We start from the raw sequence: 23,650 nt of genomic DNA, 5'->3' as shown, positions 1-23,650 counted from the left end.
GAGTCATTCAGCTCCCATTAGGAAAAACGAGCAAGTAATGAGGTTAGAAAGAGACTGAGCTGCACACCATTGTGTGACAGTGAAGCTGTGACTAACTGCATCAAGATTTTCTTTGATCCAGAAAAGTAATAAACATAGATGAGGATGGAGTGGGGGAGCAAACATGAAGGCATCTGTGAGAGGATGCTGGGGTAGAGGTCATTGGATAGGCAAGAGTCAATATTATCCTGTTGCTCCAAAGGAGAGGCAGACGAGCTGCAAAGGTGAATTGGGTTCAAACACTTGCCATCTTCTCATTTGGGTCACCTCACATATCTTCTAAAAAATATACATACCAAGGCAGAGATGTTATTTGGAGGGCTAAATCATTGAGACCTCTGTGTGGAAGTTCATAAACTGAATTCTAGCTTTCAGTTGTGTAACATTTCTTGCCCTTGCCTTGTTCAGGTAGATCCCAAAGCAGTATTAGCTGCCTTTGTACTATACCTTGGCTGTGTTCAAGTAGTCATTGTGTGTATGAAAGATGTTCCAGGTAAAGAAGAGAATGTGTATTGCCATACTTTTAATATTTGTTTCCATGATCTAATTCAGTATCAGGTAGTTTCCTGTGTTTCTCTTAAATGTTAATTTAAGTGTTGCATAATTGAGCTACCATTCCCTGTGGGAATAAGTTCTGTTGAATGCAGTAGAACTTTTTTCTCCACGTGCGGATTTTGCTGGATTTGATGTGCAGACATGTGTTAAGTAACCCATAGAGTGGATGTTTGCAGGTCTGTGATGATCAGTTGATTAATCTTTTCTCCTCCACCCCATTTTGAGATCCTTTTCAGTAAGACTTTTTCTGCTCGTTGTTCCTCCATTCAAGAGAGAAAGAGAGAGTGAAATATGCCTTTTGATTATTATGCTTTTACAAACCTGGATTCTTATATGAATTCCTCTTCACCTAGGCCATGAGGCATGTAGAGTCTAACTCAGGGGTCCTCAGACTTTTCCACCAGGGGGCCAGTTGAAAGGTGCTGGTGCTGGAGCCGGAAAGGTGGTGCCAGCGGTGCGTGTGGGCCGGCGAGGGGGCGGGGGCGGCGTGTGCAGGCGTGCGTGTTGAGGCAGGGTGGGGTGGGTCGTGCGGCGAGGGGAGGCAAGGCGCGGGCGGGTGTGCGGGCAAGGGGAGGTGAGGGCGCACGAGGCAGCAGCTTGCTTGGAGATCATTTTCTTCGAGTGACAAACCACTGCCTCCTCATGCACGGGACAAGGTGGGCGGTGGTGGTGGTTGGCGCAGGCATGGCGGGTCCAAATGGGCATGCTATCTTTATACTAGCAGTGTAATAACAGAAGACGGCACTTGCAGAATATGACAAGCAAGCTTCTGCTAGAAGCATGCTCAGAAGTCAGAAAGTTCCCCAGAAAACGATCTGCAATTTTCTGTTAGCTCTTTCCAATGATGCATAGCTTGCATGAGTGAGCCACCTGTGTGACTCATTAAATACACACAGGAACTAGTATGGATGAGGAATGACTCAGCTCTGTCGTTCCTCCACTGTAACTTTTCATCAGGAAAATAATGCCCTTAATGAAGATTGTTCCCTGGTCAGGTGTGGTGGTGGTGATTTAGTGCTGTTGCATTGTGTGGCTTCTGAAGAAAGTAAAGCAATTGCACAGTAAAGCAATGTTCTGCTTATATTTATACAGAACAAATGACATCAACTTGGACACCATGAGTGGGGATGTTAAAACTATATGATGTTTGCTCACATTAGTGGGTAGTACCCGAACTGTACAACTTTGGGGCAAGGGGAAAGGTTAAGGGCACTCACTCTTTTCCTCCCCCCCCCCTTAGCTCCATGAAGACAGTACAAAGGTTTGAGCCACCCAGCTTAGTGTGGTGCCCCCTTCAGCTTTGTGCTATTGATTCTCCCACCCCTAATGCTGATCCTGCTTTTTGTATTTCTGGTGTTGTACATGTACATGATTGTGTATGCCCATAGCATGTTCTTTTCCATGCAACCCCTGAGGGGGTGTTGCAAAAAGGCAGCATTCTTAGCTGTTGCTGCATGTTTGCTCCTCTCTGTCGGGGGCTGTAGCAACTCAGGGGATGCTTCTCGGTTGTCGCCAGGTAAAAGAAAGGTCATTCCCATAAACATCATCACTAACAGTAGAAAGTCCAGAATGGTGAAATAGGTTAGTATGGATGGGCTTTGAGATAAATGGGAGTTTAGTGTACTTATGGAGTTGGTTACCTGCATAGGGGGAACAGTGTGTGTTTTCTCTCCTCCCCAAGAGCTTTACAGTGAGTGGAATCCAACCAAATGGCACCGTGGTATATAGTATGTGCCCCAATAAAAAGGGTTTGTATTCCTCCTATCTTTGTATCTTTCACCCCTTCGCCTATTATAAGTCCAGATTCTTCACAACACTGCAATTTCCCTGAGTGGGCTGAAGAGCCTTTGTTGATTCTTGCCTAGCAGTGAACTTTTAATGTAGATTTACTACCCAGGTTATTTTCTGTTTAGGAAGTGGCATAGGTTTAGAGAGTAAGTGTGATCTCATTTGTACATGTTTGGATTTGTATATGTTACTGAGTGAAATGATGGTAGGATTGGCCCAGTATGTAGGCCACTATTGTATTAGAATTACATAACAATGCTTGAGTGGTAGAAACTGATGAAAAGACTGGGATGTTCAGAGTCCCTTTACAGATTATAGCCTGCCACAATGAAGACGGCTCAAGCTCTGCAGCGAATGTGGTCGCATGCTGTGAAAAAGTTGAGGATTTTAAAATGGCATGTGAGTTCATTGTGTGTGTGTGTGAGAGAGAGAGAGAGAAAGCAGGAGTGAGAGAGTGATTAGGCTTTCCAATTGCCCCATCCATACCAAGATGTAATATTTAAATTGGTGAATGAGCTCTCTAATTCTTCTACAGAGATATGAACATGCAATAATTATTTTAGACTAAATTGCACTTCAGGTGCTTTTAGATGTTAATGTACATCAGGTATTTTTGCTGAGATAGTTTTCCAAGTTCAAGTAGTACTCATACATAAATAGTCAAACTAGTATTCTAATTAAAACTAATTAGCATGAATCTGTACAGAATTCTGCTTGAGAAAATTGTTTAATGAAATGGGTTTTTTTTGTAATTCTAGGCTTGCTAGAATTTGCTAAACTAATTCTTAGTCATCTCTTCACCAGTTTAATTGTGTAGCAGTGTGGTAGCTAATGTATTTATGTTAGCTTTTTGCATTTTCTCAGATGATACATTAATAGCCTTTCCTTTGATGCTTTTGTGAACCAATGAACCATTGTCTGCTCTAGGTTTGCTGGATCCTAATGTACTTTGAATTTTGTGTTTGTTGTGACAGAAGATTTAATCTATGCCCTGGTACAGTTGGAAGTCTTCAGATGGTGACTTACAACATCTGTGGTCTTACCCAACCCCCAAGTTCATTTTGCTCCTTCCATTAATCTGTCAGCACTGGTTAGTATCTCTGCAACAGCAAACAGCTGTAAATTTTATAATGTTAAAGAGATTATGAGTTAGAGATTTAGGACAGGGCAGATGGCTTTTGTGCCTAGTGAACTCCCAAGGTGAACTTAAAGTACTTGTTGGTACTACACTGTATAACCATCAAAATAGGACCTCAAAAGCAGGTTGGCTCTTCGTTTTATAATTTCAGTGTGCGGAAACCAGATACACGTTTTCTTATTTTGGTAACTATTTACTATATGTCATTACAAGAATTTTTGTTTCGTTTTCTGCTCCTTTCTTGAACACAGATTATAAAACTAATTTCTCTTAAATGTGGAAAAAATGTTTTGTTCACAAATAAAAATATCTTTAAGCTATTGTTAATGAACTTGCACTCTTCAAATTCACCAAGTGGTTGCATGTGAGTAGAAATCTATTCATGGTTTTTTTTCTGTACGCTAAAATGAGTGCATGGGCTTGTTCAGGCCCCTGTGGCTTATTTAAACCATTCTGAACATTCAAGCCATGATTGTTGGTTGTCATGTCATCCTGCCAAGAGTTAAACAACTCCCACATAAACCCATGGCCTGTCATTTGAAACCCTCTGGAGTTGGGTGACATGAAAAGCTTCATGTCACCCAACATGGCCTGGATGTTGCAAAGCCTACACTGCAGCTCACATTGTTTTTCAAAAACAAGTTGCTTTGAACATGGATGGAGGTAGAAAAAAAGACCAGGACCTCCTAGAAGTGAGAGGAATTGTCTAGCTGTGATTGAAAAGTAATTTAGCTGCTCACAAGTTAACAAATTTTTTACTCAGCTGTGTAGCATTTTAGTAGCAATTCTGCAGTTGTCGCCTGCTCTTATGACTTCATGATATTTTTGTTCTAAATTCTTATTTTTCATAATCAAAATATCTTCCCCCCATAAATAAAATGCATGCAAATATCACATCATTTTGATAATACTAATAGTAATGGAAAATAATTCACTTTAATATTTGAAATGTTTTTAGTAGGGGTGTGTGTGTGTGTGTGTGTGTGTGTGTGTGTAAAAGAGAGGGAGAAAGACTGGAAAGACTGTTACATTATCTGTCATAATTTGGAATAATAATGTATATGAATTTTTATTACAAGATGTGTATCAAATAACTTGTTGAGAATCTAGACTCTGTCCAATCAGACTGAAAAGGCTGAATACTTTGTCTCTTTATATTGTTCAAACTGATCCTCCTGTGTTACTGCAGACTTCACTGATTATAGTCGTATTAAGGAGTGACTCTAGTTCCACCAGTACTTCAAGAGACCATCTCAAACAGTGGTGGATAACTTGTGGCCCACAGGATGTTTGGATCTACAACTCCCATCAGTCCTGGCCAGTTTAACTCAAGGAGAAAGTCCATGGGAACTATAAGCCAAAAGATCTGAAGGGTTTTCCACTTCTGATCTAAAGTAACAGTATAATATATTGCTCCTGATAGCAAGAAGAGAGTATTTTAGTTGACTGTGCTGATTATGTGAGTTATAATGGTTAGCATGCAGCTTTTCCTTCTGGTTTAGCTTTTACAGGTGTGAAGGGATCCTTATGAGAATGGGCTTGCAGCTGATGTTGCGATGAAACACATTGGAATCTGTCCCTCTAGCATTCACAGCCATCCTCTCATGTTCAGCCCTGTTTCAGAAAGCAAGCTGAGAGGAAGTCCATGAGATTGCGCAACCTTCTTCCATGTCGCATGCAACACAAACAAAGGCTGCTTGCATATGATGCAGAAAAGGGAGTTTGTGGGGGCTTAGTTTCTGGGAAGTACTGCACAAACACTGGGCACACTCACCTGGAACTTGGACTCATGGCCATGACAAAGTGGACCGAAGTCCGGGGAGCTGAGCCCAGGGAATCCAATAGATTCACACTGCCAAAATGGATTCCTCACTCATTTCTAGTTGTAGCACGTGAGAAGTTTATTCCTCATATATGTATTCACTTGGCTATGACTGACATTAAAAAATCCCATTAGTGTAGGTGGGAACTTTTGTCATGGAGCACAGGTGCAGATTCAAATAATAAAGAAATAGGGATTATTATAAAATGCCTTCCTCAAGGAAGGCTCACTTGGCCTTTTACAGGCAGTTTTGCTGGATGGCAATAATGTTTTGTTTTACCAGGAGGTTGGCTTTGAATGAGTCTCTGGATGGAAGTTTCCTTGCCAGTCAATGCATCGTTTCTGTCTTCCCCTCCCTAACAGATGTTACGTAGTTAGAAGAAAGGTTATAAGTAGAAGGGTTACCAGTGAAGGAACCTCCACCTCCATAAAGTTCTGTGAATGAGGCAGGTTGAATGCTCAATAAAAGAAAGCCTCATCTGGAAGCATCCTTAGAGTTACTTACTGCATTCTCTTTCTTTAGTTTTTAGCTTGCTTCTTGTGTTTCACTGTTGCAGTTGTTTAATTTATTTTGCAAGATGCTTTGAAAATCTTGGAGAGGAAACAGTCTACAAATTTTTTAAAATATGCAGTCTACTAATTTGTACATTTCAGGGTCTGCGGGAGAAAGATCTTTTCCACCATGATCAGGGAGCAAAAGAATTAGATTTTTTGGTTCAGTTCAGGTTCAGCTCAATCATGACTCATCTACATTTCTAGCCTAATGTCTCCCAGGTTCAGCCCTTAAAGAAGATAGAATATGGTTGCCTATAAAGCAGAGAATAGACAAACGTGTTCAGATTCTGGTTTTATTTTATGTTCTAATTCTGATGAATCCTTTTCAGGGGGTGCTGTTTGATTGAACCCTTACTCTGAACCGGTAATTTGATCTCCCACCCCTGCTTCTGTTTACTTCAACAGAGAATTTCAGATAATGGATCAAGTTCTGTTCTCATTCAGTGAAAAAATGAAGGCTTTTCCATTTTTTGGTTCATGGCAAGTTAAACCTGATCAGTTTTAGCTAAAGGATACGTGCAAAGCATGTGCTCTGCTATTACTAAGATTTGACCCCTTCCCCAGCATTGTGTGTTGCAGGCAGAAATTTAGAGAGATCTGGGTGTGAAACAAGTATGGTGTATGTGAGTCAGACACAGAAATGGCTACGTATACATTTAGTCCCATACATTTTGCTTTTAAAATATGATTCTTATTCTGAACATCACTAATTAATGTTGATTTCTAAAACATTGCAATATAATTTTTGATAGATTCCTACTTTTTAATAAGATTTTTAAAGCTTGTGTTTACTTTGACAAGCTTCTCTTCTCTCTTCTCTTTGATGTACTATTGATGATTGCTTTTTCATTGTATAATAGGCCCCAGGCATGGAAGAGCTGATATGGGAACAGTACACAGTGACCTTGCAAAAGGTGAGAGGTTATTTATGGTCTATTTTTCAAAAGCTCTTTTTGCAGCTACCTTTTGGTATGGTGGTGACAAACCTGAAATGATCCCTGTTCTTACATTAATCATTTTTATTCCAAAACACTGTGAGGCATCTTAATTATACCCCTTAGAAACATTCCACTTTACTTTTTATGCCAGCTGTTTATTTAACTTCATAGCAATTCATCTCTGTTGACTTAAAATATTTAGAATTCCAGAGATAGTATCAGTCTTCTTTAGGTTCCAGACCTGTGGTAGAAGGAGATAATTATTAAGTGCCAGGACAAAAACTGTATCTCTAGTTTTGGTTATCAAGGAAGGGGAAAATTACTTGGTTGAAGTGGTATTCACTTGAGTACATAAAGGCCAGCTTATTTTTTGTGGTAGATGAAAACCCAGTGCTGTGAATTGTATTGAAAAGATGTAAGAAACTGGTTTAGACTTTCAAGCAATGGTATACAGTGCTAAAACTTTTGGAAACACTGCATTCCCCAAAACTTTATGGTTTCAAAATGCATTATAAGGCTTAAATGGCATGCCCTTATCTTGTAGTAGATCTAAAGTTGCATGGATTACTTGACATAATTTGTGAGAAGTGTTTCTGGCTAATGCTCACCTTGAAGTGATGCATCCAAAAGAGAGGCGGAAAACCACGGTGATATGTCTTTCCCTCTGGCGCCCCATGCCACTCACCTCTAGACTTACACATGGCAAGTCATATGAATTGTAATATTTATTCACTCTTGCCTTTGTGAAACAGGGAGAGAACCACCCTCATTTAGGGGGCGCCTTCAAAAGTACACACAATCCTACACAGAAGTCTCACATTTAATTTGATCAGCGGAGAGGGAAAATGGAGCCCCTGTGAGGACTGACCAAAAAGACCACTGGAAATGCTAAGCACAGGGGTAGGCAACCTCATATTCTGTTTTGGACTACAGTTCCCTAAACCCTGTGCATTGGCCATGATAGCTGTTGCTGGTGGGAACTGCATTCGAAAACATCTGGGAGGGCACCAAGTTATCCATCCCCAGATTAGCAATTGCTGGTCCTTCTGACGAGGAATAAAACTGCTTTGGTTGCAATCCTGTGCATACTTATATGCCATTGAAGTAAATGATGTTGACTCCTGGCATGTATAATTTGTACCTTTAAGCAAGTTTAAGTGTCCCCCAAGTATGCATACTACTGGCATGTTCTGATAAGCTGTATCATATGCTCCACACTCATTTCCAAATTTATTGCCTCTCACATCAAAGTCTCCCTCAGAGCATCTCACACAGAAAGGTGAAACACAATTAAAATCAAATAATTCAGAATACAGAATTGAAGCATCTGAGTGCAGCATACAGAGTGCTATTTTCTTTTATTGATATTGATACAAAGTCATCAAAGCCACAAGAATAAATTTCATCCAGAGTTTCAGCTACTAAAAGTGAAGGTGTGGCCTTGTTCATCAGTCTTTCTGCTACCTCACAAACAGACTCAAGATGCCAGTGGTAACACAGACTGTTTGCTCTTGCGTACTAATGCTAACAGACTTCCCCCCACCCCAAGTGGAGGATTAATCAGCAGAGATTGAATGCCGATTTGAACTTCATGATTTAAGCCCAGGCAGGTACATAAAATATCATGATTTTTATGATAAAAGCACTTGGGGAGGTACCTTTTCCATTCTGTTCTTTTCTCTGCAGGTGCATATGCAGTTACAGGACTGTATTTTGTTGCAAGATTAGAATTGTGTCTGTCTACAGTGCAACTTAGTGGTTGCTAGCTTCTGTTCTTATAATCTTGAAAGTCCTGTGTTGAACTAAATGCCATTTGAATATACATTACTACAACTACTACTGTAGTAATTTAGGATTTGTATAGTGCTACCCAGTGTTCAGGTGCAGTATCTAACAGTATTCTTTATCACAGTGCTGTATGATTAGTGCTATTTCCTGCATATTGCAGATGCTTGGGCAAATGGCTTACGTATGCCACCTAGTTAGCTCATGGCAGAGCAGAGATACAAAACAGAGACATTCTGATTTTAGCCCAGTCTTTGCTATGCTACTCCAGCTCTCTTCTATCCCTATGGTTCCAAATTGTCCTGAAGTCACACTATTACTTAGTTGTTTATTTACTGTAGCCATGTATCTATTGTTAAAATCAGTTTTCACATGCCATGATCCTTGGTTCTCTTTGGAAGCACATATAAAATTATACATTTTAATTAATTAAAAATCATCTGTGACATGTCTAGAACATGGCCCTGTCTCAGCATTCTACCAATATCAAATTTTGTTCTGGTTGTCTGCTAAAAATAAGTGGTGTATGTTCTTTTTCTTCTAGGATTCAAAGCGAGGGTTTGGGATTGCAGTTTCTGGTGGCAGAGACAACCCTCATTTTGAAAATGGAGAAACATCCATAGTGGTCTCAGATGTTCTTGCTGGTGGCCCAGCAGATGGATTACTTCAGTAAGTAACCCTGCTTACGTCAGAAGTGCCCCTGCTCCTTTTGCACCGGAAAATTGTTGTAAAAAACAAGTATAATTCTAAATTTAGACTTTTCTGAAAGCACAAATTTAACCAAACTAGTGCATTTGTTTGATATGCCATCTTTATCTTGAAACCTGGATACAGCCCAGCTGTCTTCACTTCTAGCCGCCTGCCTAATGGCTAGAATCCCAGACTTTCACTGAAGTGCTCAGTAGCTTGATGCATTGAACATCTTATGCTTCTGATCTTCTGCTTCTTCAGGGGATGGAGCAGAAGAATCCTGTGCAGACATATTATGTGAGCATCAGGGACCTGCCTGTCTAGCACGCCAATATTCCTCAAGACTCATTAGCCTGTGTAGCAATTGGTTGCACAAAATCCATGACAGTTAACCTGGTTTCATGAATGAGAGCATCTCTTTCTCTGTGTCCCATTCTTGGTTAACTCCAAACAAGGGTCTTTGGAGTTTGCAAGTATACTAAGAAGAATATTTTTAGGGCTACTTCTGTTCTATTTCATTTATGATTTTATTGCCATCAGATTGTTTGTGTGTGTCAAGACTGCTAAGTGAGTAAATCTATCAATAAGGATATAGCATTGCTGCCGTTACAACGTATTTTATTTTCTTTTATAGGAAGCAACTATAAAACATATGGCTAAAATAATGAAATTAATATCTCCAATTTGGTACTGGGAAGATGTGAGGAACATAGATTTAATATGACAATGGGAAAACTCTTACAATTTTGAACAGATGATGTTGCTTAAGTCATTAAATAACTTATTTCTATGAAGAGGGACTGCAGGTGGCGCAGTGGTTTAAACCCCTGTGCTGCTGGGCTGGTTGATTGAAAGCTCGCCAGTTCGAATCTGCACAGCGGAGTGAGTTCCCGTTGCTCCGTCTCAGCTCCTGCCAACCTTGCAGTTCGAAAGCATGCAAATGCAAGTAGATAAAAAGGTACCACTTCGGTGGGCAGGTAACAGCGTTCTGTGCGCTTAGGTGTTTAGTCATGCCAGCCACATGACCACGGAGACTGTCTGTGGACAAACGCTGGCTCCCTCGGCCAGGAAACGGAGATGAGCACTGCCCCCTAGAGTCAGGCATGACTGGTCGTGAAGTCAAGGGGAAACCTTTACCTTTTATTTCTATGAAACTGAAAACAATGGAGCAAGTGTTTTGTACAATAAGGGGGGATTTGTACAAAAAATAACCTTATCCATTGCTGTGGATGCAGTGTAGTGTAAGTCATTTTGTGGGGTACTGGTTTAGACCATACATTGCATGTATGACTGAATACCCGAAAAGAGGGATCCTCACAGAACCTGTCTCTCTCCAGATGTTGCTGGACTCCAGTTTCTGTTGTCCCTGACAATTGACCACACTGGCCAGGGTTGACGGAGTCCAACCATATCTGGAGGGCTCACAGGTATCACACCACTACCATAGTGGCACTACATACAGAGACCTATCTTGTCTGCTTCCTCAGTGTGCAGGAGATAAGTTGCTTTTGCTCTTACAAGGAAGGAAGGAATGAGAGGTCAATTCACCCTTCCTGTTTTCACTGCCCACAGTCCTGTTCCTTGACCCAGCAGAGTGTGGAAGGCTGGTTTGGGGCATGGGAGAGGCAAGCATGGGCTATCCATTCCCCATAATGACCAGGCATAATTTGCTTTAATTGTGGAGGAATGGCCAAACTGAATTCTGCAATGCCAACAGGGGGACTCTTCTCAGGGAATGGCAGCAGGATTGGACAGGATAGGATTGGACTGAGCACAGAATTTTAATCAGCATGAAATTAAAGGTTAAATATAACATTTTGTAATTAACAACATACTTCTGTTTGCAGGGAAAATGACAGAGTGGTCATGGTTAATGGAACACCTATGGAAAATGTGCCCCATTCATTTGCTGTGCAGCAGTTAAGGAAAAGTGGGAAAGTGGCTGTCATTGTAAGTTAATTGCTTCTGGCATTAAAACGACCCTCAAAACAAAGACAGGGTGAGAGTGCATAATGTGCACTTGTTTAAAAATGGTTTATTCTTGATAGAGCATATTCTTCCTAGGAATAATCGTAAGTCCAGCATCTGTTTCGGGGTCTGTGTGACATGTAGCACATGATCAATATTTTTTCTTTGATTTGCTTATTGATGTTTATAGCATGTAATCCTGAAGCCTCAGAATCATTGACTTGTTGTGTTGCCCAAATCCAACAGAAGCAGGTTGTGTGAGGGTTCAGCAACTCTTACATAACCCTCGAACAGGCCATGAGTTCAGCGTATACCTGCTGTGTTCGGATGATTCAACAAGCTGCAGTTGTGGCTGATTATTCAGAAAGGCCACCATTATGCGTCGCAGGCCACTGTGGGGCCGTTTGTATAAACAGGTCCAGTTCGTGTTCAGACCACAGGCCATGGCAATACCACAAATGCATGTTCACACACACTTCCTCTAATGGGGAAATATACCTAGTTTTACTGAGTTACTTTTTGGACTACAACAATTGTTGAAATTTCCTGAGCCTTCAAATACCTTCTTCAGTGAGGAATGATGTCGTTTTGGATACGTAGGGGTGGGTCTAGGACACCTGGGATTACTATTAGCATATATGGTAAACTGAAGACAACATTTTCATTCTTCCTGATAATGTCTGCTTTAAAATTTGGAAGTATGTGTATTTGCTTGCTAACTTATGTAGCCTTAGCTTAAGAAAACAGATAATTTCCTACTTTTCATCCCTCCCTTTTCCTTTAGGATTTGATCTGTTGAATTGTCTTCACTTGAGCCTAGGGTGCTCACTCTGACTTGAACACTATTTTTGGTGTTCTAAAAACACTAGAAACACTAGTACTCCTAGTGCTAGTACTAATACTCCTACAACATTAGTACTCCTACTACTATTTTTTAGTAGGAGAGAGTTTGCAATGGCCAACCATAAAAAGGATTACTTATGAAAGGGTTGCTCATGAAGGTGCAAATAATGTTTAATATAGAGGGTAAGATACACACATGCAGGTGTGTTTTGTTCTTAAGGGTTTGCACCCCAAAATGATGTGTGCATTATTAAGAGTAATATTTGCTTGGGGAAAGCATTAAAGATGCTTAGGAAAGTCATTAAGGCAGTGGAAAAAACAAAGTTGTGGTGCAATCAGAGACATTAGTGTAGCCAAATATTGCAAGTGTAAAAAAAATAATTCTGATCATGTGAGTCTTAAGTTTTCCAAAACAGGAAAACTTGTCCATTCCCTTTTTAGAATGGACACGAGTTGAGGGAGGAAGCTTATAAAACCCCAAACCTTTCTTAGAAACACTGTTGCTTTGCAAAAAGCACTTACCTGGGCAGTTCCATATTCACTTCCTGGTACCTGTGCGGTGTTATTGTACCAGCTAGATGGACATGCTGCTGGTGTCTTAACATTACATATTTATGATAACTGTAAGAAATAACAGCTTGAATGTGTCGTATGAAGTACTGCATCTGAATTGGGCTTCCTGCTGATGGATTTTAAATGCTGAGTTTAGAACAATGTTTCTATTTCCTTCAACTAGGTAGTAAAAAGACCTTGTAAAGTACAGGCTCCACCTGTCAGAAGAAGCCCCTCTCTTGACTATGATTATAGAGCCTTTGAAGTCATGGATAATCGTGCAGACTTTGATGGCAGAAGTGCTCGAAGTGGCTACAGTGAAAGAAGTTGGCATAGTGGACATGGAGGACGTAGCCAGAGTTGGGGAGATAGCCTTGATACGGGCTACAGATTTTCACAAGAGAGGGGGCGGAACCGCAGCAGAGAGCGCAGCTACAGCCGGGATCGAAGTCGGGGCCGGAGCATGGATAGAGAGAGAAGCTTGGACCGCGAGTACCAAAGACCCCGAAGCAGAGGCAGAAGTGTTGACAGAGATGATGCGTATGACCATGGCTATGGTGGTGGGAGGAGTCCACCAAGAGATTATGGTTGGAGATCTCGTCCTGACCCTCCATATGAGAAGGAAGCAAAGAGTGGGAGCCGAGGCAGGCTTAATTCCCCCAGTCCTCCCCTTGAATTGCAACAGCAGTATGAGTATGGACCAGAGCAGGACCCACATGGGCCAGTGAATGTTCTTCTCACAAAAAGCAGACCAAATGAAGGCAAGTGTGTGACTGGTGCTGGTGTGCTTTGAAGTGAATGATCCAATTTGCATGTCGTGGTGGCAATTCCTGGTTGTTTAACCCAGGAATCACTGGGGAGGTATGAGCATCATGCTTGAATAATTTCCAGTTTTAATCAGAATGCCAGGAACAAGTCATGAAGTCTGAGTGGAACTTTTTTAAACCTGTAAACAATCCAGGAATTGCTCCTGGATCAGTGTTTCCTCTTGCTTTTTAGTTCTTCCTACCTGTGGCAGTATAAGACTGTCTGGGTGACATCTTTCAGTTCTTCTTGTCTTCTCCTTGTCCTCCCCTTTATTTTGCCAAAGGGAGAATGCATAATTTCAGAAGGATAAAGAATTCACTGAGACCAATAACACCTTACAATATATTATGCAAAAACAGCTTACACAGACACCATAGATCAACCTTCCTCACTGTGGTGACTTCCAGATGTGCTGGACTGCAGTTACCATCATCGCCACCCAGCATGGCCAATGCTTAAGAATACTGGGCATTAGGTGAGTTGCAACCCAACACATCTGGAAGGTATAAGAGTAGTGGAAAGCTGCCATGAACACATAATACCTACAATTATAAATACCCTGAAAGGACCTAAGGTTAGACTCCCAAGACTATATTTTCAGTATCGTGAAGCACTGCAATCTACTTTAAATCTGAATTGCACCTCAATTTGCAGGAGTTAATAAAAGAGCAACCAAATAAATACACAACTTTCCTCTTACTCTCTTCTAGTCTCTAACCAAGTCTCCACTCATCAGACATGCACTTCTTGTGCAAGCACAGAGGATGTAATCTTTCTCATAAAGAGTTATGTCTCCGGTCAAGTGAGCTGCAGTAAAATTCCTCACTGGTGTTTATGTTATCATTTGGCTGAACTGTTTCAGACTTCTCCACCCTGGTTACCTCCAGATGTACTACTCTGAATCTCTCTTCAGAATACTACATTTGATATGCATGCAGAGGTCTGTGAACTCAGCACTGCCAAAAACAAACAGTTCTGTGCCTGGGAAAAAAGACAATTAATATGCATTGTGACAGCTGCTGTCATAAATTGGAAGGATTGTCACACAGATGTGATTGAAGCAAATTTGTTCTCTGTTGCTCCAGGAGGAGGAGCGGTGGATCTGAATCCATGGGTTCAAATATTGGAAAAGTAAATTTGAAGCATCACTAGAAAGAATTTTCCAATGGCACAACCTGTTTAACAATGAAACTGTCTGTCCTGGAATGGGGTGGACAATCCTTCCTTACAGGTTTTTCAGCAGAGGCTTGGAAGACTATCTGTCAAAGACCAAGCTGATTTCCTACATCAGCAAGGTGGAACAGATAATCCTTGTGGTTTATCTGACTCCATTTTTGTCTGAGTTACCAAACTCTTAACAGTACAAATGAAGACAGAGGAAGTTTAGGAGCTTTCAAACTAGCACGTACAAGCCTGCCCAAGTTGCATCCCAGGCAGTAAGGAGAGCTTTTTTAGCCCAGGGCCTGAATTGTCCCTGGTCAAGTACATTTGGAGTTTGCATGTCAACAGTAAGGACTGTGCAGGTCAAAGTTATAGGGGACACTGCTGCCGCAGGCATGCGACCCCCTTCATGTGCTTGTCCCCCTGTTCGTATGTACTCAAGCTCACCTGCATTCACACAGTGGGCGTTGTGTACTACTCGCATTCTCCAAGGGAACATGAGCAGTAGGCAAAGCCCTCTAGGAAGGCATGGTTTGGTGGGAAACAGGATATTTCCATGGGTAACAGACTTGTGGGCTGTGTTAGGCCTGTGGGCCAAAGTTTCTGTGCTGGTTGTAGTTGTAACCCACTGAGTTGAGGATGGCTTGCCAGCAATGGATGGTGACTTGCCAGGCACTTGACAGCTCTGTTTTTGCCTTCCTTGGCATGCAGCCAAATGACTGACTTGGTTTGTCTTTGTTGGTTGTAAGCTGCATTCCTGAACTTAATGCCGCAGAGGAGATTGTGAGTGGGCTGGAGGGACAAGGGTCTCAAGCAAGAGAAATGCTATGATGCCATTTGGAATTTTTTTTAAAAGTTTGGGACCTGCTGGCCTATAATGCATTTCATCTGCTGTTATACAAATCTACCCCTTTTTTGTTCTACTTGCAGAATATGGTCTCCGGCTTGGAAGTCAGATTTTCATCAAAGAAATGACCAGTACAGGACTGGCAACGAAGGATGGCAATTTGCATGAAGGGGACATCATTCTCAAAGTATGTTCTTGTAAGAAGGGCCCCTAATTTCTTCTAGTGTTGGAAAAATGCTATTTTTCTGATATTTTGTTATCATGGCAAGTTTCCCTGTCCTTTTGCAAATATTGAATGGAAACTCTTCTCTTTGAAGTGCCTTTTATGCTCCAACTATAAGTAACAATGTTTGTCTTACTCATTTAGATCAATGGTACAGTGACAGAGAATATGTCTTTATCTGATGCCAGAAAACTGATTGAGAAATCAAGAGGAAAACTTCAGCTGGTTGTCCTGAGGGACAGAAAGCAAACCCTAATCAACATTCCTTCCATGCATGACAGTGAGTCAGAAATAGAAGGTGAGAAGTTAAAAGAAGAGCCAAAGTCAATTTTTTCTATAAACTAGTCAATGCAGAAATAACCAAACTTTTTACAGTATGTTGTATGCTGAATTAAAATGTAGTTAGTTTAGAAAGAAAACAAAAATTGCTAAGAATAATATCTGGGCACAGATTTCTAGACTCTTATCTATGCTGAACTGTGGCCAGATTTCTTGAAGCAAGAACTGTGGCCAGATTTCATGCTTTACACCAAGACCAATAGCAATAAAGAAATCGGCCTCAGAAGATTTTTGTTTTCATATCATGTTTTTCTCACTTGTCATTCATTTGTTTAGACTGCTCTTCCTTCTGCCAAGAATGCTGAACACCTTTCAGCCCAAGCACCAAATGCCATTTTAAAGAAGGTCTTGGGGCTTGCATTCCATTGGTGAATGAGGGCAAAGGAAATACAGGGCAGGGCCAAAGGCAGAGAAAGCAGAGCTAAAATGCAAGAAATACATGCATATTTTTGCTTAAAGTGTTGACTAGCAGTAACTAAGCATTTCAGCTTCTTAGAATGAGGGGGAAAGTTTGGAAAACACCACATGATTTATCAGGAGAAAGGAGATGCAGTCATCTAGGGAACCCTGGAGGGCTGGACTGAGATGCCAAGCAAGTCCCATTTGGCCTGCAGACCTGAGGTTTTGCACGCTTACACTAGTCATAGGCTGGCTGGAAAGAAGACTGCCTCTGTGCTTTGTGCAAGCTGTCCACTAAAAGGCCACTTTGTATAGACTGCTTTTTCTCTTCTGCTGTGTTTGAGATGAAAGTATAAATGTTGCAGTTAATTCATGGGTCAGGCAGCCATTCATCATGATTTCATTTTGAGCCAACAGCTGATCCCAGATTTGGAGTTAAAGTATGCAAAGACTTTGTTTCCTGTCTTGTAACCCTTATACACAGTAACTCTGATCTCTCTCCTTTTGTTCACCAACCATAAGACATAGGAGTTCTGGGACGGGAGAGTCTGCAGCTTGTGCATTCCTGCTGCTGCTCTTGTAGTGTTTCAAGGAAACACATTGCATGATTAGGAATGACACTGTGGCTGTTTCTTCTGCCAGTGTCTTATTGCCCTGCAAGCAGCTTCACCGCAGCGGCTTTTATGCTGCTATATATATATTTCAAGCTTGAGTGTTGGTGGTTGGATTGTTTGATGCTTGGAGAAAGGCTTAATCTGCATTAAATTTATTATTTATTAAAACTTTTAGTAGACTCTTCTCTCAACACTTGTTCTCAGAATGGTTTAGAAATAATGAATGGGGCTTGATGGTTGATACCTCATGGAGAAGGTGGAAAATACCTACCCTAAGTTTCATAATCCTCACTTGCAATATTAGCACATTTTTTTCAAGCCAGGTGAAGGTAGATTGATTGATATCACAAGGGAATTAACTTTTCTGATGGGAATTACTCCTAGCATCAGCTTTGTCTAATTTCAGGTAGGTTTTAATTTTTGTTTAAAGCTGTCACAATGGCTAATGGGTAAAGCATTCATTATACGCAAATAAAGGTCAATGTTGATTGAAGTTACTGGTAAATGCTTTATCTACTCAGGCTCTACTATACTCTCTCAACAGATATTTCAGAAATAGAATCAAACCGGTCCTGCTCCCCTCAGGATGAGAGAAGACCATATCATTCTGACTTAGACTCACATTCTTCCAATGAAAAGCTAAAGGAGAAAGCCAGGTAGGAGGTGTTGTCTTTTACATCTTGTGTTACTAAATTTTTAACTTCCTGTTAACTGTTGTGAATTCTGTTTTAAGTACAAAAGAAGATCCAACCAATAAACTGTCCAGGATGGGAGCACTGCCCACCCCTTTTAGATCCATGGGTGATCTCGCTACTGCTTCAATGCCAGAGACAAATGGTGAACCAAAGTACCAAGATGATCCCCCAGGTTAGTGTTCGCTCTGCTTCAAGATACTTCCATTTGAGTGCAAGGAACAAGCCTCTTGGCACTCATCTAAGTATAAAACTTGTTCATAGTTCCTGGAGATCATGTGTTTTAGGCAATGCATGTTGCTGCTGCTTTAGGCATTCCTGCTAAGTACCTAATTTGGGGTGTTAAAATGCTTCCCCTAATCTTTTTTTCATGAACTGGAGACAGGACAATATATCTTCTCTGACACAGCAACCACATACCTTTCCAGCTGTCTTTTAACAAAGGATGTTATAAAACAGAAAATAAGCCACACAAAATAGATGGACTTAATTTAGGGGTTTTTTTTATTTGTAACATATGTGAAGAGAAAAGATAAAAGACTCATATTAATGAAATACTAATGTAAAAAAATCCTTTCCCCTCTTTGTTTCAATATAATAAATAATGACAAGGTGACTTAAACATTATAGAGACATTTTAAGGCCTTGTATCAGAACAGTCAGGTTAACCTTTGAGATACCCTAATACAGCAAGTGGAAAAACTACACCTGATGTCTTGTGCCATAATATTAAATTTAAGATGTTGCAAGACTTTTTTTGCACTAGCTGACATGGGTACCTCTCTGGCAACCGCTACACATGGAGAGAGAATCCTGTATCTGGGGATTATTTAGCTGGAAAATAAAATTCTAGCTATTCTTTATATTGCATGATGAATTTACTTTCCAGTATTGTATACTTTAGTGAAGATTGCATATAGGCTGAAATCTTAAGCATTCTTTGTAGAAGCAAGTCCATCATTAGCATTTTCATCATCACATTGCATTGCACTTAATATGCTGCCCATTTTCGTCTTGTGAGGAACACAAGGTGGCTTTCACAGCTCTATTTTATCCTTACGGCAACCACCACCACATGAGACAGGTTGGACTGAGAGTCTGTGACTGACCCAAAGTCACCCAATAAGACTCATGGCCAAGTGGGGATTAGAACCTGCATCTCTCAGGTCCCCAGTATGACACTCTAACCACTGCACCACACTTAAACCAGTGGGGATTATTTTGCATGAGTAGTAATTATTTCTAAGTGTTTCTAGAAGTTGGGTGCAATAGGGTCAACCAGATTTGACTGCTTGGTGCCTGTTTCTTGTACTGACTTTTGTGTTGTTTAAAAAATAAATAGAAGGAAGTTCTTTGATTTTGTGTATGTGTCTTTAATATACAGTTGCTCAGCCAAAAACTGCCCCAAGAACATTTCTTCAGCCAAGTCCTGAAGACCTAGCAATATATGGGTATGAGTTTTTAACTTGTTTCACCTGCTACTTTCATACTTGATAAATTGTACTGGTCTAAGTATTAACCAGGAGAAGGCTTTTATCAAGGGGAGTAACTTGTGGCCCTCCGGATGTTTTGACCTACAGTTCCCACCATCCCTCACTGTTGGCAGTGCTAACTCAATTTGATAGAAGTTGTAGACAAGACATCAGGAGGACCCCAAGTTGCCAACCTGGTTTTCATATTAAATACAATACAGGATTTTTTGATGTACTCTTTCAAATGCTATATGCAGAAAGTCATTGTGCAGAGGTAATGCTGCCTCAAATATATTCCTTAACTTGGTTAGGATACTGGGAGTGTCCCATGATCTTGTTTGCCTCTTCCCTTCCCCATTTCTATGTGAATTCTTTCCTTTTCTTTTGGAGAAAGAATGGTTAGCATTTTTACTTCACCAGTTTTAAGTCTTAATTTTGCCTCAACCACAGTTTATAAACCATACTTCTAAAAGTATTTGTAAGTTTTGGTTTGGCATTAATTCTGAGTGATGAAAATGCTGGGATATATATAAATTAACTCTGAAAGGGAGGAAGGTTCACACAGACAAGAGGGGTTTGCATATGGAAAGAGGAGGAAGAAAAAGTATACAAGGCTATGGAACTCTCATGTTCTAATCATGGTTAGGAAATAAGGCAAATTCCTTCTGCACTGGCCATTGGCATACTCCTGATTAGAATTTTAAATGCAAATGACTACTGTTTGTGTGAAGGCTGATCCATTAGAATTCCACCAAGTCACCATGGATGTGAATGCAGCTGGTTCTGGGGAGGGAGGCTAGAATGAAATAGATCATGTTTCTAAGATATTTCCATTACCAAAATACTAACCATTTTCTATTGGGCAATTTCAGCAGTCAGTGGCTGCTGGCACAGTATGCTGCATACTGTCCTTTTCTCTCCAGCCTTTTTCCTGTGTTAAAAGACTGCAAAGAGGTATTTGATGCCCTTGCATTTAGTGTATGCTGATTGCACATGCAAGGTGGGTCCTTTCCATTCAGTTCCAGACACTCTGGGTGAAACTGACTTTCTGAAAACTGCTTCAGCTGTGCTGTGAAATGAGCTTTGTGAAGGCAGATATAGGAGGAGTATGACCTTGCTAACTCTCTTGGACTTTTGAGCAGCTTTCAATACTATGAGCTGCAGTATTATCCTGGATAATTTTGAGCTGGGCTTTGGAAATACTCCACTGCAGTGGTTCCATTCCTGCTCCAACAGTGGATTTGAGAAGGTGGTCCTGATGGATTACTGCACTGCCTTGTGACAGTTATGCTGTGTGGTTCCATTTTATGTATGTTTACATATACGCACTGTGAGATCACCTGGAGAGGTGAACTGAAGTGTTACCAATATGTGGATAATACTCAGCTCTCTCTCTCTCCTTTCCATCAAATTTAGGTGAGGCAGTGGGTGTTTTGAATGAGCATGATAATAGACTTGGATAAAGGCCAGTGAATTGACACAGTCAGTAAGACAAGGTGCTTTTAGTGGGCAGTGTGTTTGCCCACCTGAGCAGTGTTCAAACTGTCACAGAGGTTGTAGTTCCCCAAAGCAGAGAATGGGAATGGCTCTGTGCCTTGCAGAGCTTTCAGTTAAGCCTGCATGTCCCTTCCATCAGTGCCACAACTTGTCCAAGGCTGCCCATCATTTCTCCCCACTCTACATTCTCTGTCTCAGCACTGCTTTCTTTTTATGAATGAGAATGGAAAAGGAGTGTGGATGGGAGCAGGAATGGGAATGGGGGACATAAATGGATGGATGTGTGTGAATGGGGTTTTTCGTCCATTCTCACACCCACCCACTCCTCTCATTCTGACAGGAATGGGAATGAGTGGGGGTGGGAGTATGTGGACGGCATTGGTGTGTAATCCCCAAAAGGCTACCTACAACAGAATTCAGCCCCCATCTCTGTCCTAAAGTATCCATCGTTTGCCCATAGTTTGGGGTACTCTTGCATTTAGCACTGTTGCTGGAGGCAAAAGCTGCCTTTCAGAATGCCCTTCCTCAGTTTCATCTAATATGTCCAATGTTAAAGGTTAAACTGGTTAAAGATAGCCTTGCTACAGTTTCCCACACTCTGATAAACTCTGATGAGCCTTTTATAATGGTTCGGAAAATTCAGTTTGTCTAAAATGGCACAACGAGATGATTAAGTAGAACCGGAAAATATAATACCAGTGAATTCTCATTTGTCTGAAAGCATTTCCTTGCAGAACCCAATGCTCTCTCCCAAGATGAACACACTGCAGAAATAGCTTCAAGCCTATGATGTTTGACATGTTCCTAAAACTTAGAATCCTTTTCTCTCTGAAGCCCCAGTACAAAAATGGTGAAGTTCAAGAAAGGAGACAGCGTGGGTATCCGACTGGCTGGCGGGAATGATGTAGGGATATTTGTTGCTGGAATTCAAGAAGGTACTTCAGCAGACCAGGAAGGTCTACAAGAGGGGGATCAGATTCTTAAGGTATACATATAGAATTTCAGAGGATTATTTTTTGTACATGAGATGGGGAAATAACTTTATTTCCGTATTTAGAACTATGAAATTACTGTTACTTATTTTATTTATTTATTTCATTTACAGTGTATACTTCCTCAATAGCCCAGAAATTGTGAATGTGTCAGAATCTTGGGTGTGGTTCCTCATCATGTTAATGTTAATTGCCAAAACTAACCTGGAATGATGGTTAACCTCTGGCAGTAACTGAGCAATCCAGCTGCAAATAAAAAAAGAATGGTCCAGCTGTATCTTCTGTTTCATTTGTCCTTTTGCATTTACCACCAGTGCTTCTAAAATCTGTAAATATAAGCTAATCTGCTCATATGAGGAAGTGTTGCACCCCTGTGAATGTGCAGAGCAGGCCAAAGACTATGAACGGTCAAAAATCCTGGAGGACATTACAATAGCCCAGGTCATACAATGGGAGGAGGGGATTCCCCCCACCCACCCTAGTCAGGACTGTGGGACAACAAGCTGCACTGCCAAGAGTAATTTTGCGCAATCCCAGGGTGACTAACAATCCATAGTGGTTTGTGAAATACTCTGCATGTGCCACTGTGCCAACTAATTTGCATAATTTTTGAACCCAATGAAGATGACTTGTTGGAATGGTTTATAAAACATCTATAATTCATGCCCTGTTAAAGAGTTGTGTGATGGTTTGTTAACTGTCCCAGCAAGCCATCATCACCAAGTTCGGGTGATAAAAGAGGCCATGGCAGAGTATGTGTGAATTGGCAGTCTGGTACCTATGAGTGCTACAGCTGATAAGGCATGTGATCATGTGAACCAGGTGTCTGGGTCAGTTCTAAACCCACGTGTTCATCTGCTATCCCACATTAAGAGCAGTTCTGTCCCTATGCAAAGCACTTTCACTTAGTTGTGGTAATAGGCAAGCTGCTCTGGAAAAAACAAGGACATGGGGTCCCTCTGGCTTTAGACAAAAGACCTTATGTTTAGGGAATTATGGTGATTAAAGCTAGTTATACTTGCTGTTAGAAAAATGGCTGAATTATCCAAAAAAAGGAGCATTACTTTGTAACCCTAAAATGTGTAACGTTTTTTCACTAAAACCAAATATTTGCACAAAAGCATTAGAAAAACAGGCTTCCTCTTTGACAGTCTGAATGAGAGAACCTTTCTTGAAATTGGTTTGTGGTTGTTTTATATTAGGTCAACAGTCAAGACTTCAGAGGTATTGTTCGAGAAGATGCAGTTCTTTATCTGTTGGAAATTCCCAAAGGTGATGTTGTAACAATTCTGGCCCAGAGCAAATATGATGGTACGAACCTGGCAGGCAATTTTTAAACGTTAATTTGATTTGATGTATTAACTTATTGTAATGCTGTTTCTGCTTTTCTATCTATGACTCAGGGTAGTTGTCAACATAGTATGTGGCAACCCAAAATAGTAGCGATGGACTTTTCTGTTTTGTTCTGTTTATCTCTATAGACTTTTCTTGGAAAAGTGTTTGAGTTGCAATAATTTAAAGTTTCTGATTCCTGTCTAGATGTTTAAGGCAACATTTTGTGGATTGATGACTCTTCGTATGTTTATTTGCATTCAGCCTTCAACTACCTTTTGGTGATGCTTACCTGTTTATAAGTCTTTCCCTTCTACACCCAAGATCTGTGTTTCTCAGCTCTAAAATTAAGGCTGATGAGCAAAAAGTTGGTTTTTTAAAATTCTGTATGTGGAAACCAGAAAACAAGACCCAGTTTTTGTCATTTGTAGCATTTTTCTATAGTTTTTTTTTATTGTAGTGCTTAATTACAGCTATATGCATTGCTTTTTAAATAGAAACTATAGCCATTAGAATATGTGGCATGTTGAAAATGAGAAGCAACTTCTGTGTAATTTACAGAATGAAAGTGATGGTGGTAGAGAAATATTTGGAAAATGGAA

At 40.7% G+C, this 23,650-nt stretch overlaps 1 protein-coding gene across 5 annotated transcripts in view; it reads left to right on the top strand.

Moving 5' to 3' along the window:
• Nucleotides 1–23,650, top strand: part of TJP2 (tight junction protein 2) — a 74,869-nt gene that overhangs the window by 36,753 nt on the left and 14,466 nt on the right. For 4 of the 5 annotated variants that reach the window (XM_044445777.1, XM_044445776.1, XM_044445775.1 and 1 more), the window contains 11 exons: nucleotides 6,758–6,811; nucleotides 9,165–9,289; nucleotides 11,158–11,260; nucleotides 12,858–13,434; nucleotides 15,572–15,675; nucleotides 15,856–16,009; nucleotides 17,608–17,719; nucleotides 17,797–17,930; nucleotides 19,140–19,206; nucleotides 21,559–21,709; nucleotides 22,919–23,027. In XM_044445777.1, coding sequence (XP_044301712.1) covers nucleotides 6,767–6,811; nucleotides 9,165–9,289; nucleotides 11,158–11,260; nucleotides 12,858–13,434; nucleotides 15,572–15,675; nucleotides 15,856–16,009; nucleotides 17,608–17,719; nucleotides 17,797–17,930; nucleotides 19,140–19,206; nucleotides 21,559–21,709; nucleotides 22,919–23,027 — 1,681 coding nt within the window. In that variant the 5' untranslated portion in view covers nucleotides 6,758–6,766. Of the gene's footprint in view, nucleotides 1–1,833; nucleotides 2,782–6,757; nucleotides 6,812–9,164; nucleotides 9,290–11,157; nucleotides 11,261–12,857; nucleotides 13,435–15,571; nucleotides 15,676–15,855; nucleotides 16,010–17,607; nucleotides 17,720–17,796; nucleotides 17,931–19,139; nucleotides 19,207–21,558; nucleotides 21,710–22,918; nucleotides 23,028–23,650 lie in introns of those variants that run through there. The other variant, XM_044445779.1, reaches the window with a different exon arrangement.

The sequence above is a fragment of the Varanus komodoensis genome, unplaced genomic scaffold (assembly GCF_004798865.1).
Source record: "Varanus komodoensis strain SLA01 unplaced genomic scaffold, ASM479886v1 scaffold5, whole genome shotgun sequence".
In the NCBI taxonomy this organism is placed as follows: Eukaryota; Metazoa; Chordata; class Lepidosauria; order Squamata; family Varanidae; genus Varanus; species Varanus komodoensis.
The sequence above is the reverse complement of the archived record's forward strand: the minus strand, read 5'-3'. Positions and strand labels throughout refer to the sequence as shown.